The sequence below is a fragment of the Orycteropus afer genome, unplaced genomic scaffold (assembly GCF_000298275.1).
Source record: "Orycteropus afer afer isolate SDZICR_OR568_19922 unplaced genomic scaffold, OryAfe1.0 scaffold00193, whole genome shotgun sequence".
Classification (NCBI taxonomy): Eukaryota; Metazoa; Chordata; class Mammalia; order Tubulidentata; family Orycteropodidae; genus Orycteropus; species Orycteropus afer.
Window position 1 is genome coordinate 5,912,651 of NW_006921780.1, and position 14,981 is coordinate 5,927,631.

Consider the following 14,981-nt stretch of genomic DNA (forward strand, 5'->3'; position numbering starts at 1 on the left):
ACAGGTTGTCTGGAATTTTGAGTCCTTTAATTCAAAGGTTGCCTTTTTCTGCACTTGGCCAGGCTTTCAAAATAATTTCTAGGCTTTTAGACTGATATACAAGGCCCTCTATCCTCTGGCCTCAGTTCATTTCTCACCATTTGCCATTCCCTGCATTTCATGTGACTAAGGTATTTGACTGCTAACCAGAAGGTTGGTGGTTCAAACCCACCAGCCACTCAACAGAAGGAAGACTGGGCAATCTACTTCTGTAAAGATTTACTTCAGAAACCTAAAGTGGGTCGCTATGAGTTGGAATCGACTCAATGGCAGTGAGTTTGGTTTGGATTTTGGTTTTTTGTTTTTGTTTTTGTTTTTGTTTTTTACATTACAAGATGTGCTCAGGTCACAATAAGTTACTCACCTGCAGCTTTTCAAATGACTGGACCATGCTGTGCTTTCCTTTCATGTCATTTCCATGCTCCCCCATCCTACCCCTGTCCCTCTGTCTTATAGCAAACTTCTATTCATCCTATCATCTTTCTCTGAGGTGCGTCTTCTGCCTTCTGCAGAAAGTACCTGTCTCCTCCCCCACAATGGGCTCTTCCCTGCCTGCACATTCTCATCTGGGTGCCTTTTTCCGTGCTTCCTCCCTCTAGAATGTAATCTCTTAAAGAAATGTGTCAAATGGTCTCTGAATGCCCAATGTTTATGTGGTGCAAACAGTAAGAGATTTAATTAAAGTCATGTGAGTGGAAGAATTTAGGTTTGAAGCCTGTACTAGATCTTGGGACAGACAGTCTTGGCAGAGAGAATCCCTGACCTCTTGGGGTCTCATATTATAAACAGTAAGGAACTGATAGACAAGAAAGATGGTGTCAGCAGCTCCAGACTATTAATGAGAAGTATTATCACATCCTCTAACAGGGAACTATCCTCCCGAGATGTTACGGAAAGAAAACTATGCTTCTTCCCTTCGTTCCCTGCCTAGAAGCTGCAAGGAAATAAAAGAACGTTGTCATAAAGCAGGTGGTGAGTAATGCAACAATGCCAGCATTCTCTCCTTGAAACTACTTTTTAGCTAAACAGAACTCAGACATGAAAATCAGGAGATGTGTACCCAGCACTACTGTCTGACTCCAGCTCCCACTCAAAGAGGTTCCCACTGGAAATTGTGAGGCATTCTTATCCCACCCCAGTCATATCAGACATGATCTTCTGGACACAAGGAGAATGCAACGTTCCTGGTAACCATAGAGTGGTGGCAAGAACTGTGAATTGTCTGATATTTTATTCTACTCATAAGCACAGAAATAGCCTGCCATATTTTATTGATACTGGTAGAAATCACTAGTCTCCTGAGTCAGAGACAAAGAACTTTATGTATGATTCACAGCACTTGCAGTAGCATGTGTATCAACATTTTCTTGTGCCGGTCCCCTGCACCCCTATAGGATGAGGCAAAGAGTTCCAGATGCATCAGCACAGGTAGTAGGTTTGTCACACAGGCTCACGAATCTGGCCAGTAAAGAAACAATAATACTTTTTAGATTCAGACAGTTTATTGCTCATATAGACAGTACACCAAAGTGTCACTTCCTGCATTTCCTGTCTCACAAGGTGACACAGAAACAAAAGTGCCAAATGAAAATGCACAGAAGTGTTGGGGTACTATGCTACTAAGGAGCCAATCCATGGTGCAGCTAAGCAATTTCATAGCCTGCAGCTGTACCCCAAGAGCTGGAGAGGAGGGGTGGGAGGCCTTAGGTCTTCTTAGAACTTAAGAAGTAATGAGAAGCTATCTCATGACTGCACAACTGGAAGACAGTGCAGGGGATGAGAAATGACCCTGGGAGCATCTTCCCCCAAGTATCCCATACTCCCATGCTTGGTAGGATCACATGCATTTTGTGAAGGATTCGATCAGTTGTGCCTACTCTTTGCTTATGCAACCTATGCTGCCTATGCAAATATACAAAGTGCCAGAGTGCCAAGATGGAGACTCTGTCTACAGGGCTGTGTTGCCAGAGAGGAACCCTGAGCTAAGGGAATCTGACTCTTATAATGGACAGTATCATGCCTTCCCTTTGCACTGAGATGCTCAGAGTTCTCCAGCGAGAGATGTGGACTAGAGATGTGGGTGGGTGCCTCTCCTAGCCAGAGGAATTTACTACCCAGATGGAAACAAGGTGTCTGTTTTCTAAGGATGCTTGCTATACAAACATCTATGACAATATAGTGTTGAACAAAGGCAGTCATTGCCTCTGCTCATAAGATGAGTAGAAATAATAAAGACCCAAGGAGAATTATCTTCCCACAGGTGGATATGTGTAGGAGCCTTCAGGGAATACTCTGAACTTCTCAGAGCTCTCCTGGTTATGGGTCTGAGATGGGCCCTGTGCTCTCAGACAGGGAAGCTCTGGGTGGTTCTCTCTGCAGATGGCTTATATTTCCTCCGCACCGAGAATGGTGTCATTTACCAGACCTTCTGTGACATGACCTCTGGAGGTGGAGGCTGGACTCTGGTGGCTAGTGTGCATGAGAACAACATGTATGGGAAGTGCACGGTGGGTGATCGCTGGTCCAGTCAGCAGGGTAACAGAGCAGACTACCCAGAGGGGGACGGCAACTGGGCCAATTACAACACCTTTGGATCTGCAGAGGCGGCCACCAGTGATGATTACAAGGTTGGTGCCACTCACAACGCACGTGGGAAATGGTGAGAAGAGTGGCTGGCACACAGCACGTGGAAAATTGGAATGTGGAGATTGGGAGGTAGGGTTGAAGAAGAAAGAATTACTTACATGTCTTGAATCCCAACTTCCACCAGGTTTTAGAAGTGTATGTGATGATGGGAAATCATCATCTCAGCCAGGGGGCAGAGGGTCTGAGCTCTCCTGGCCATCTGGTCACCTGGATCCCAAGGCTTTCAAAGCAACTGAGAACTGCATGTGTGCTGGGTCCTTTGCTTCATGAGACTTTCAGGATGGTCAGTGTTGATGTCTGTTGCTCTGCAGAACCCTGGTTACTATGACATCCAGGCACAGGATCTGGGCATCTGGCATGTGCCCAACAAGTCCCCACTGGAGCTTTGGAGGAATAACTCCCTGCTGAGGTACCACACCAACAACAGCTTCTTCCAGAATCTGGGAAATAATCTGTTTGGCGTCTACCAGGTACACAGGCTACTGGGTTGGGGCAGTTTGTTTAATGACCGGAGAACAAAGTGTTTGGGGTGGGAATGAGACTGCTTTCTGTGGTCCCATGTCACTACCCCAGGTCTATAGCTGGCTGTTTCTCTTCCTTCTGGTTCACAGCGAACTTATGTCCTACCTCTCTTTGAGGAATTCTAAGCCGGCTGTATGGAAGATAAGGGTAGGGGAGAATGGGACAAAAACAAGGATCTTGCTACCACTGGAAAAACATAACCATGGGAAAAAGAGTCACTCTTTTTTTCTTTCTTTCTTTCTTTTTTTTTTTTAACTTTTATTGTGATTTGGGTGAAAGTTCAAAGAGCAAATTCATTTTTCATACACCAGCTCACATACACTTTGTCTCATGACACTGACAGCAATTTCCCACAATGCAACACTCCCCTCCCACATCCACCCCATAGTTAACCTCTTCCCTGTGTCCTTCATTCCCATGCACTCCTGCCCCCCCCCCAGGTCTCCCTGTGCATACACAGCCCTTCTGTTCTGCCATGATTGTTCTCTCCAAGGAGTGTATCTACCTCAGGTAAATGTTCAGCTCATATGCCTGTCTTTTGTTTGGCTGGAAGCCACAAGAGTGGGTTCAATTCCAGACCTGAAGGGCAGCTAGGGGCCATAGTCTCAGGGGTTGCACCAGGCTCTCTCAGACCAGCAAACCTGGTCACTTTTTTTAATGATTTTGAGTTTTGTTCCACATTCTTCTTCCACTCTATCCAGAATCTCCTACATAGATCCACCTCCAAGTGGTTGACAGTGGTAGCCAGCCACCATCTAGTTCTTCTGGTCTCATAGTCATATAGGCTGAGGATCACATGGTGTACCAGACCCTTGGGCTAATTGTTTCCATGTGTCCTTTGTTTCCTCCCTTCTTCTTTGCTCTGGTTGAGGAGAGACCCATCGTTGCATCTATGTTGTTGCTTGCAAGCATTTAAGATTCCAGTCACTACTCGCCAAAGTAGGATGTGGAACAATGTTTTTGTGTAATGTGTTATGCCAGTTGAGCTTAATGTTCCCTGTGATCATCATCCTGAACCCATAGGTCCAACTACTTGCTCCTTCTGGGTAGCTAGCTGTGGTCACAAAGTGACTACAACCTATTCCCTTGTCAGCTCTATTACATACCCAGGGATTCTTACAGAACATTCCAATACACTTGTAGAAACATTATCTGCCAACCCTCTACGTGGTCATACGCACACTCCCTCCTGCACAGACATACCTAATAGTTCAGTCCGTCAACCCATCTATCCACCTGTAGATGAATGTTTGCCTTCACTGACAACACAGTACTGTATGAGGAGTCACTCTTATTAAGAGTGGTTTCTGAATAACGGCAGCTAACTTGAACCAAGCCGCCCTCACCTCATATCTGATGATGGCAGCATCTCTGTTGTCCTCACACATCCTCCTTATGTGTCTCTGCAGAAATATCCAGTGAAATATGGATTAGGGAAGTGTGTGACTGACAATGGCCCAGCGATACCTGTCGTCTATGACTTTGGTGATGCACAGAAAACAGCATCTTATTACTCACCATATGGTCAGAGTGAGTGTTTGCTCCCGAAGTCCCATCAGCAATTCTCTGTAATCTTGGGGAATGGATGGTAAATAGAGAAATTAACAATTTCTAGCATTTACTCAGTACTTAAAAAGGCCCAGCCTCTTTCCTAGAAAATTGATATGGTTTTGTGTTATTTAATCATCATATGAAACCTATGAAGTTAGAATGACTATTGTTGCCATTTTGGAGATTGGGAGGCTGAACACAGAGAGAATAGGGGACTTTCTGGGAGCTACATGATATACCCAAGCCAGGCTCTAAACTCAAGCACTGCAAAAAGGGCATGGAGGAGACATCTTCTGATTTCCAATAATTTCACAAGAAGAAGACAGAATCACCATCAGCCGCCCAAGGCTTAGTCCTATGAGGCCAGACATGCTGCCACCCTCCAACCTTTTACCAATTCTGACACCAACCATCCCTCCCATGGCACTCAATACTTCTCTGCTGAGTTTGATAATTCATTGCAATGGCCACACAGATCTCAAATACTGTATTCATGATTGTGGGGTTTACTGGGGAAGTAACAGACTACAATTCAGGTTCAGGAAAGTTTTCAGGATACAATTCTTCAATCAGAATAGTCTCCCCTCTGCTATGCCCTCAGGTACAGCTCTCTGGTCCTTGGCTTCTTGGCCTGGCCTCTGCCCTGCTTGGACAAGTGTCACAAAGTTCTTTTAGCTCTTCTGATAGGTACACCTAGGTGGACCTCACTCCATCAGGAAGCCTCCTGACCAAGAACACTCAGCTTTCTCACTCTTTATGCCAGGTAAGCTCACCACTCTGTCTCATGCCTTTGGGTTCCACTGTGACCGTCTCTCTGCCAGATGTCCGTCTCTGCCAGGGCATCTCTCTCTACCCTGCATCTCTCTCTGCCATGCATCTCTGCCAAGGAAGTCCAGTGTAAAGATCTTGGGTCCAAGGACACATTCTACTTCACTTCCAGCTCTTCTCTCTTGATGGCAGTGAGATTCCCTCTCTGTCTCTAGGAAGGCTCATTTTAAGCCTAGCAGAGTGACAAAATTAACAAGTCCCGACATCAGAGTTCTACATGCCTTATTTGCATCGTCATTCCCCCCTCCCCCCCTCCAACTCCCTGTAATCCGGTGGGAGTTACAAAGACTATGGCTAGAAAAGCCATACCAAGTAATTCACTGCCCTGCAGGCACTCACCCAAGAACCAATACTCATAACCCCCTGTACAGACTTCTCTTAGGAGTAAGAAAAGGTGCAGGCTAATGTTCACAAGAAAAGACAATTAGCAAAGTGGTAGGAAAAATTTATTTTTATTATGAAAGATACCTATGATTAATTTTAAAAAGTACATTTTTCATATAATAAACCAACAGAAGTTAAATCTTTGATGGACAGATCAAAACCATTCTTATTTGCATTTAATATTTCAATGAAAGCAGATGATTGTAGGGAAAACAAACAGATGTAATAAGATGAGAAATGTGTAATCTGAGAAATTTAGACACATTTGTTAAATAATGTTTATTCCCACTGTACATTTTGAGGTCTTCATGATGATCTTCTCTAGATTTTAATTTCCCCGTTAGGCCTTAGGCGGACAAAGGCCCTCTCATGAGTCCAAGTCTTTGTTCTCTGCAGTCTCTAGAGGTGAGGAAAGGGTACTTGCCAACCATATCCACCAGCCACTGGCCATAGACAAGCTGGGCTCCATCTCACAGACTGGCATGCAAGACTGTAGCCTCAGCTTTTGGTCTAGGGAATCCCTGAGGTGTCCAAAGGAAGTAGTTTCTAATTCCTCCATTAAACCTTCCAGTCCTTTCTTTGCCTTTTCTCTTCCAGGAGAATTTGTTGCAGGATTTGTCCAGTTCCGGGTGTTTAATAATGAGAGAGCAGCCAATGCCCTGTGTGCTGGGATGAAAGTCACTGGCTGCAACACTGAGCATGTGAGTCTTCAGGGAGATCAAGGCTGGGGGGCGGGGGGGATGTGGGGGAGGGAACACTTTGTGTTTGCCTTTTTAATCTCCTAATGGGAGCTCTGGTACCATAGTGGCTAAGGCGCTTGACTGCTAACCAGAAGGCTGGCGGTTCAAACCCACCAGCCATTGCTCGGAAGGAAGGTTGGGCAATCCTGCTTCCATAGTGATACTGCCTCTGAAACCCAAGGAGGGGTCGCTATGAGTAGGGTCTGACTCGACGGCACATAACAACAACAACAATAGTATCTTCTGGATATACTTTATTTTCATGAATTCCAATTTATGAACATTTAATTCATTTATGGTTGGTAATTTATATACTGTGTAAGAAATATTTCCCTATGTTAAGGTCATAAAGATATCTTCCAATATTAACATTAACTTGTAAAATCATATAGTTTGTTTGTTTGTTTGTTTCAGTCTTCTGTAGGAGAGAATATCTTTGAGGGACTTCTGAGGGTGGGGGCAGGAAGGAGTCAGAGCCATCAAAAATGAAGTCAATTACTTAGGATCCTCTCCCCGCCTCCAAATGATTAGGCTGGGAAATGGGTCTCATTCCTGGAATGTGACCCTAAAGTCACAGCTCCATCTTCACTTTCCTCCTAGTCAACATTTTGTTCATTTCCCAGCCAGAATGAGGTTGTGCTTTCATGTAGGGGTGCTATACACTATGCTTCAGAGAATGATGGGGATGCAGGCAATGGAATGGATGTGTCTATGCCCTCATTTCCTTGACAATTATTTCCAACCCTGGCTTACATGTCCCCTTACACTACTAATTAATGCATCTTTGCATCTATGCCCACATGCACTGATTTTTCCTTAAAATTAGTGTAACTATTATGTGCTAGGTGTTAAGCAAAGTCTTTTCCCATAAGGAGCTCAGATTGAGTGGAACAGAGATGTAAATGCATAATTGCAATCTCATGTGCTATGAACTGGAATAGAAATACAAACAAAGGGCTCTGGAAACACAATGGAGGATCTCCTAACTGTCAGTAGCACATAGTTGATTCTCCAGGGAAGATGGCATTTGTGTTGTATCTCAAAGGATATACAGAGTTCAATAATCAGCAAGGGCTGTTATTGTTGTTAGGTGCCATGGAGTCAATTTTAAGTCATAGTGGCCTCATGTGACATAGTAGAACTGCCTCATAGGGTTTTCTAGGCAGTAATTTTTACAGAAGCAGATTGGCTGCTGGAAGGGTTTGAATTACCAATCTCTCAATTAGCAGCCAAGTGTTTAACCATTGTGCCACCAAGGCTCCTTAGCAAGGGATAGAGAAGTCTTGGAAGAAAGGCTGGGTGATCTACTTCCAAAGGATCACAGCCATTGAAAACCCTATACAGCCTAGTACTACACTGACACACATGGGTTTTCTATGAGTTGGAATAGACTCAAAAAAAAAAGAAAAATGAAACTCACTGCCATTGGTGCCAACTCATAGGAACCCCTCCTTGGGTTTCCCAGGAAGTATCTCTACAGAAGTAGATTGCCCAGTCTTCCTTCCGAGGAGTGGATGGTGGGTTTGAACTGCCAGCCTCCTGGTTAGCAGTCAAATGCCTTAGACATTACGCCACCAGAGCTCCCTAGAATACATTAGATGACAACTTTTTTTTTTTTAAGTTGTACCAGCCACAGGCACAAAGGTGCTGGGCTGCACTAGTTCAAGCTGCAGTATTGGGCTTTGGCATATTAGCAGTGTTAGCCTGAGCTTTGGCATAGGGACTCCTGAGTTGGCCTATAGGGAGCTGTTTCCAGCATCTTCCTTGAATCCTGTGTCATTTCCTGCCTCTTGTCTTCAGAGGAGTTCACAGCAGTATTCAACCAGTTCAGAGTGTTTAATAATGAGGGAGTAGGCAATGTTTTGGGATCAGAGTCACAAAATGTTACATTGAACATGTAAATATTTTGGGGGACTCAAAGGCAAAAGTGAAATGTTTGAGTTTGTCAGCTTGTGTTTGTGGGACTGTGTGTTGACTGTGGATGGTGGTGGGAGTGTGTGCATATGTGACCTTCCCTGGTTCCTTGCTGGGTCTCAAAGGTAAGAGCTGTGAGCCCTGTCTTCCAGGTAACAAGATCCTGTGCCTTGGAAGACTGAGACACAAGGTTTGGGGCTTCAAACACACCATTGTTGGCTACTCGGCCCTTAGGATAAAACATTCACTTACCTGAAGTTGGGGCTTGAGCACAAATACACCCTGTGGAAGTCTTCCAGAGCTGAGATTGCATGAGAAACATGAGTTGTCATTCCCTGTCCGAGGCTTAGCATTTCAGAGTAAAACTTGACATCCCCAACCCTAACTAGGGCTTGTTCAGACTAACACTTTACTTACGGGATTTACTGGGAGAGTTCTGGACACCTCACTTAGGTCATGCTTCCTTCTCACCACAAGAACTCACTGACCAGACAGAGGTCACCATGAAGAGTGATTCCAAGGGCAGAAGGACTTGGCTCTCACCTGCAGCAGTTCTGAAAACCCCTCTTGACCACAGATATTTAGACTTCTGTTGTTTTGACCAACCTTTTGGCCAAGGGGAGAATGAGGAACCCCTGAGCTGCCCAGAGTCCAAGTTGTCAAGAGAAAGCATGTTCATTTAGGACTTGCTCTTCCTCAAATTAACAGTCTGTGGCATGGGTCCTTGGCTGATTTAGGTGACCCTGAATGCTCCATCTCTCCTTCCTTCCTCATCCATCAGCCTGTCACTTTCCCACTCAAGATGAGGCAGCTTCACTGTCAGGGAGGATCTAGGGATGGTGATGGAAGGATGATGAGTCTGTGGGTATTGAGGGGGCAGGTCTCTGTATGTAGCCCCTCCCTGTGATGACCTGGCTCCCATGGCTGCTTCCCAGCATCACTCAAAGCATGACATGTGCATGTGTCCCTATATGCATCTATTCATTGCTTAAAGTGTGCATTCAGCACATACTCTGTGCTGGTGCAAGAAACACAAACATGACATGGTCCTTGTTCAGTGTCTAGTAGTACAGACAAACACACACTTAAAATCTTATGGGTCTGAGGTATAATGGAAATATAAGTGAGGGCAATGTGAGCACTTAATTCTGTTGGAGATGTTAGGAGTAATGACTACAGGAAGGCAATTTCTGAGCAGAGTCATGACAGATCTATAGAAGTTTATGAGATCTTAGTGTAATTTAGGCCAAATGAATAGTGTATTCAGTGCCATTAACATTTGAGAATACATGATGACTTGAGGTAGCAGCACGCTGTCTCATAATTTTTGAACATGGAATATATGTTGGGTAGAGTCAGGGTCTGATGTTGGAAATGCCAGTGGGAACTGAGTCTTGGAAGGATTTTTCCATTATGCCAATGATTTTGGACTTCATTCAGTAGGTGAATGCAGCCATTAAAGCATTTTAAATGGAAGACTGACCTAATCTTGTTTGCATTTTACAAAGATAACCCTGGTAGCACATGGGGACAGATTTTAGCAGGGAGAGGCAAGGCGCAAGATAACTGGTATTGAAAAAGTGCAGTAGTTCCGATGAAGGCCTGAACTAGGTCAGTGCTCATGGGCATGGGCAGGTATTGATGAATTCTAAAGATTTTAAGTGATGGATTCGTAGCTCTTTATGACCAGCTGAATACAAGAGATGGGGAAATAAGAAGTTTAGAGAAACTTCATGTTTTTCCTGTGAATGACTAAGTGTCATTTATCAAGTCAGGGTGGCTGGATAAGAAACAGGTTTTGGGTCAGTGAAGCATACAATTAGTTCCTTTTTGTTGGAGTTTGAGGTGCCTGGTATAGAGATCCAAGTAGCAGTTGGATATCAAGGTCTTCAGCATTTGGACGGTTATCATCAGTGAAGTATTAGTAACAGAAGCCAGATGGGCATGCAACCTCTGAGAGGAATAGCCTCTCAAGAGATTCAAGAAGGTAGAGTCCAACCAAGGGAGAATGAATGTTCAGAAAAGTTGGAGGAATGTCAGAAGAGAACAATATCACTAAAGATAAAGGAAGGGAGAGTTTTATGGCAGGAGGAGATCAACATCATCAATGGAGATGTTGGTGCCAACTTGGATGAGAACCAAAGATTACACTGGATTTGGCCATTAATATGCCACTGACCTCACCAGCAGATCTCTCATTACCCTTTTCCTATCCTTATGTTTCAGCATTGCATTGGTGGAGGAGGATACTTCCCAGAGTCCAGTCCCTGGCAGTGTGGGGATTTCTCTAGTTTTGACTGGAGTGGGTATGGAGCTCACACTGGTTACAGCAGTAGCCAGGAGATAACCGAGGCAACAGTGCTCCTGTTCTACAAATGAAAGCTTCACCGTATGGGCAGAGAACTCTTTTCCCAAAGCTTGGATCCCAAGTAATGAGAATGCTAATGGCATGGATTCTACTAATAACTTTGTACTTTATGATGGCAGAGGAGAGGAAAATAAATCATGTAAATTCAAGGCTTTGTTTCTGGGAATGATTTTACTGCAGAGGCTGGAATAATCTATTTTATATATATATATATATATATATATAAACTCACTGCCCTCGAGTCAATCCTGACTCATAATGACCCCTCCTTGGGTTTCCGAAACGGTATCTCTACCAACCTTCCTTCCGAGGAGTGGCTGGTGGGTTTGAACAATTAGCCTTCTGGTTAGCAGTCAAATGCCTTAGGCACTACGCCACCAGAGCTCACATACACACACACACACACACACACACACATAGTTCTAACTGATTCTACTTCAATCACTTTTGTGCTTGGAATGTCAGGGCTCATGTTACAACAGAGGAACATGTCACTCTCTTCCTTTCATGCAGTTCTTAAAATAGCCAGAGGAATTAAGGACAAGGGGAAACATTTTACCTTAACTCTTTCTTACATATCCACATGGACCAATCAATTTGAATCTCCCACATAAAGATCTTGAAGAAAAGAGTCAAAGTTTTGAGGTGCACCAAAGTAAAAATACCTACATTGCCCATATCTGGTATATTGCCATCTTAGTGGTTGAGGGAATGGAAATTCCAGAACATTTCATTGTACTCATGAGGAACCTGTACATAGACCAGGAGGCTGTCATTCAAACGGAATACAGTCTGCAGTATGGATTACACCTCAATATAAAGAAAGTAAAAATCCTCACAACTGGACCTATAAGCAGCATCACAATAAAAGGAGAGAAGATTGAAGTTGTCAAAGACTTCACATTGCTTGGTTCTACAATCGACGCCAATGGAAGCAGCAGTCAGGACATCAGATGACATATAGCACTGGGAAAATTGGCTGCAAAGGATCTCTTTCAAGTGCTGAAGAGAAAAGATGTCTTCTTGAAGAATAAGGTGTGCCTGACACAAGCCACGGTACTTTCAATCACTTCATATGCATGGAGAGCTGGACAATGAATAAGGAAGACCAAAGAAGAGTTGATGCTTTTGAGTTGTGGTGCTGGTGAGGAATACAGAAAGTACCATGGACTGCTAAAACATCTAACAAATCTGTCCTAGAGGAAGTACAGCTGGAATGCTTCTTGGAAACAAGAATGGCCAGACTTTGTTTCACCTACTTTGGTCATCTTGTCAGAAGGGACCATGCCCTGGAGAAGGATGTCATGCTTGGTAAGGTGGAGGGTCAACAAAGGAGGAGAAGGCCCTCAATGAGATGGATTGACACAGTGGCTGCAGCGATGGGCTCAAGTATAGCAGGGATCATGACGCTGGCGTGGGACCAGGCAGTGTTTAGTTCTGCTTTGCATAGGGTCGCTGTGAGTCAGAGATAACTCGAAGGCACCTAACAACAACAAACAACAGTGGTTGAGGCATTCTCTTTAGGGATAGATGGAGCTGGCAGGCCTGTGATGAAGATGACTTTTCTTGGTCCTCTGGCCTCCCATATTCAGGTGCTAATTCAAAAGGAAGACAAGTGGCCAAATCATCTGCAATGTATTATTGGTACAAGCAGGATATGTACGGCACCAGTCTTGACTTATGACCAAATCTCAGATTTTTATAGGGTTTTCATTTAGAATGTAAATCCAATTATCACAAGCCCTTCCAATTCTACCCTTATTCCAAATGTCAGTTACTTCTCACTGGCTAGAACATAAGCTCAACCTCCCTAGGTTTAAGGAAATTAAAAACAAGAAGAGGTAGAATAGGAAAAGGAGGGGGAGGGTTAGCAGAAGAGGGACAAGGAGAAGGACCAGAAGAAGGGGAAAAAAGCTTTCTTTAAAAGTATCTACTAGTATTTGTTTAAATTATGGTTCTTTGGTGCTAGGTCAGAAACTGCTAGTATTTTCTCTGCTCTTCAATCCTTTCTCCTGTATTCCTTTCTCCCTCTTTAATAACATGATTTCTGCTACCTGTTCTTTCCTGCCTTCTCTCTTACTCCTTGTCCTCTTCACCTTCCTTAGCCCTTGCCCCTATTCTCCGTCCCCAAACACAGATATCTCTGCTCCTCAGACCCTCAGCTGCCCTTCCAACTGGAGAAGGTGACCGGGACCTGAGTAGGTTTTTACCTCTGTTTGGGGTCCTTCTTATGTGACCCCACACAATGGGCCACACACAATTGAGAGAGGATTCCCAGACTGGTGATGGGACAGACAAGCAAACACTTTTTCTTTCTTTTTCATGTATTTCTTTATATATTCATTTCAACAATACTGAATGTGTACTTATCCCTGGACTAAGCACTGGGGATACAATGATAGAAAAGACAGATGAACCCAGCTTTATGGTACAGATGGTGGAGCCCACAGGCCATTTTAAGTCAATGTGGTAAGTAGTCTGATAAGGACACCCCAAGGAGCTGTACCAAGCCCAGAGAAGAATGTTAGAATGGATGCCTATATAAAGGTGACTTTCTCTTAACTGTTCTCCCCCTTGCCCTGGGGTGATGACAGAGGTCTCTCAGCTGGGAAAGTTGCACCTCTCATTGTTTTCATAGGTGCCCAATTCCATGTAGTAAAATGGCTAAAGGTCCAAATTCTGAAATAGTTCAAACCTGGCTCTCTAATTTTACCTGATCATTGTAAAATTATTCATATCTCAGAGTTTCAGTTACCTTATCTGTAAATGAAAATAATAATAGTGAAGTCTTCATATGTGGTTTCAGCTCTACCTGTGCTTTTCATAAAAATAAAATGAAATAACATGTGTAACCCTTAGAAGAGAAACTGGCTTGTAGCAACCCCTCAATACATGGCAAAAAGAGACTTTTATGTAAGCAAATTATTAAAACATTACAAATAAAAGTGATTGTTCCATTCCTAAGGTTTCAGATTCCCATGCTCCAGAGTTATTCTCTCTCCAAGAACATGGCATTTTCTCAGACCAGTACTTTTCAAACTTTAATGTGCATCAAAATTATTAAAACACATTACTGAGCCCCACCCCTGGAGTTTCTGATTTTGTAGGTGATGCTGATGGTGCTGGTCTGGGAACTATACTTTGAGAAGTAATGTCCTGGAATTTCTTTTCTCTAGTGAAAGTCCATTGAATATTTTGGTCTCTGACTTTGCTGGACAATACACTCAGCAGTAAATTTAGCATTACCCTGGGCATTTCTGTTTTTTGTGGGGTTTTTTTGTTTTTTGTTTTTTGTTATTTTTCAACAGCCCTGTCCTTGCCTCAGCCACTTTAATTACAGGATGTCTTTCTCCTCCTCTATATGGTGGGCTCATAATTAACTTGGGCTTCTAGCTCCACTTTCTCTACCTTAGAGGAAGTGCATATCCTTCTTTGTTCACCTCTTTCTGATCCTTTAGCATCAAGATAAAACCCATCACACTGGAACCATGAGACAGGAATCAACTACGTCTATAGCTATACCGGTTTGAAGACATAATGGAAGAAAATATCCCACTTTCAATAGTAATAAAAAAGTAAGATATTTTGGGATAAATTGAAACACTAGTATATAAGATCCTAAGTCCCTGAGTAGTACAAATAGTTAATGCTCTTGGCTGCTAACCAAAAGACTGGAGGTTCAATTTCACCCAGAGCCACTTTGGAAGAAAGGTCTGGCAATCTGTTTCTGAAAAAGCAGCCATTGAAAACCTTATAGACTGCAGCTCTATCTGATGCTCATGGAGTAAGCATGAGTTGGAATTGACTTGAAGGCCATTAGTCTGAATTGATATTATATGATGAAACTTGAAAAGCTGAGAGATACTGAAGAGCGAAATGGCATGACTAAGATGTGCCAACACACCATACTGATAGACATTATTCAGGGACAGCCTGTCATATGCTTTTCAGTGAAAATCTACAGGTCTTCTGAAACTGTTTCTTTTGAT

At 43.5% G+C, this 14,981-nt stretch overlaps 1 protein-coding gene across 1 annotated transcript; it reads left to right on the forward strand.

Moving 5' to 3' along the window:
• The first annotated feature begins 923 nt into the window (after positions 1–923).
• Positions 924–11,003, forward strand: LOC103202869 (intelectin-1-like). The gene is made up of 6 exons (XM_007947797.1): positions 924–1,011; positions 2,419–2,666; positions 2,997–3,155; positions 4,617–4,737; positions 6,568–6,671; positions 10,851–11,003. Exons 1-6 carry the CDS (start codon positions 924–926, stop codon positions 11,001–11,003), a joined length of 873 nt encoding a protein of 290 aa, XP_007945988.1.
• Positions 11,004–14,981: the final 3,978 nt, after the last annotated feature.

Bases quoted from the DNA above. Each gene is read 5' to 3' on its own strand.
- LOC103202869 (XM_007947797.1), top strand. From the start codon at position 924: ATGTTACGGAAAGAAAACTATGCTTCTTCCCTTCGTTCCCTGCCTAGA. The intron at 3,156-4,616 runs GTACACAGGCTA...GTGTCTCTGCAG, and splicing joins ATCTGTTTGGCGTCTACCAG to AAATATCCAGTGAAATATGG. The intron at 6,672-10,850 runs GTGAGTCTTCAG...CTTATGTTTCAG, and splicing joins CTGGCTGCAACACTGAGCAT to CATTGCATTGGTGGAGGAGG.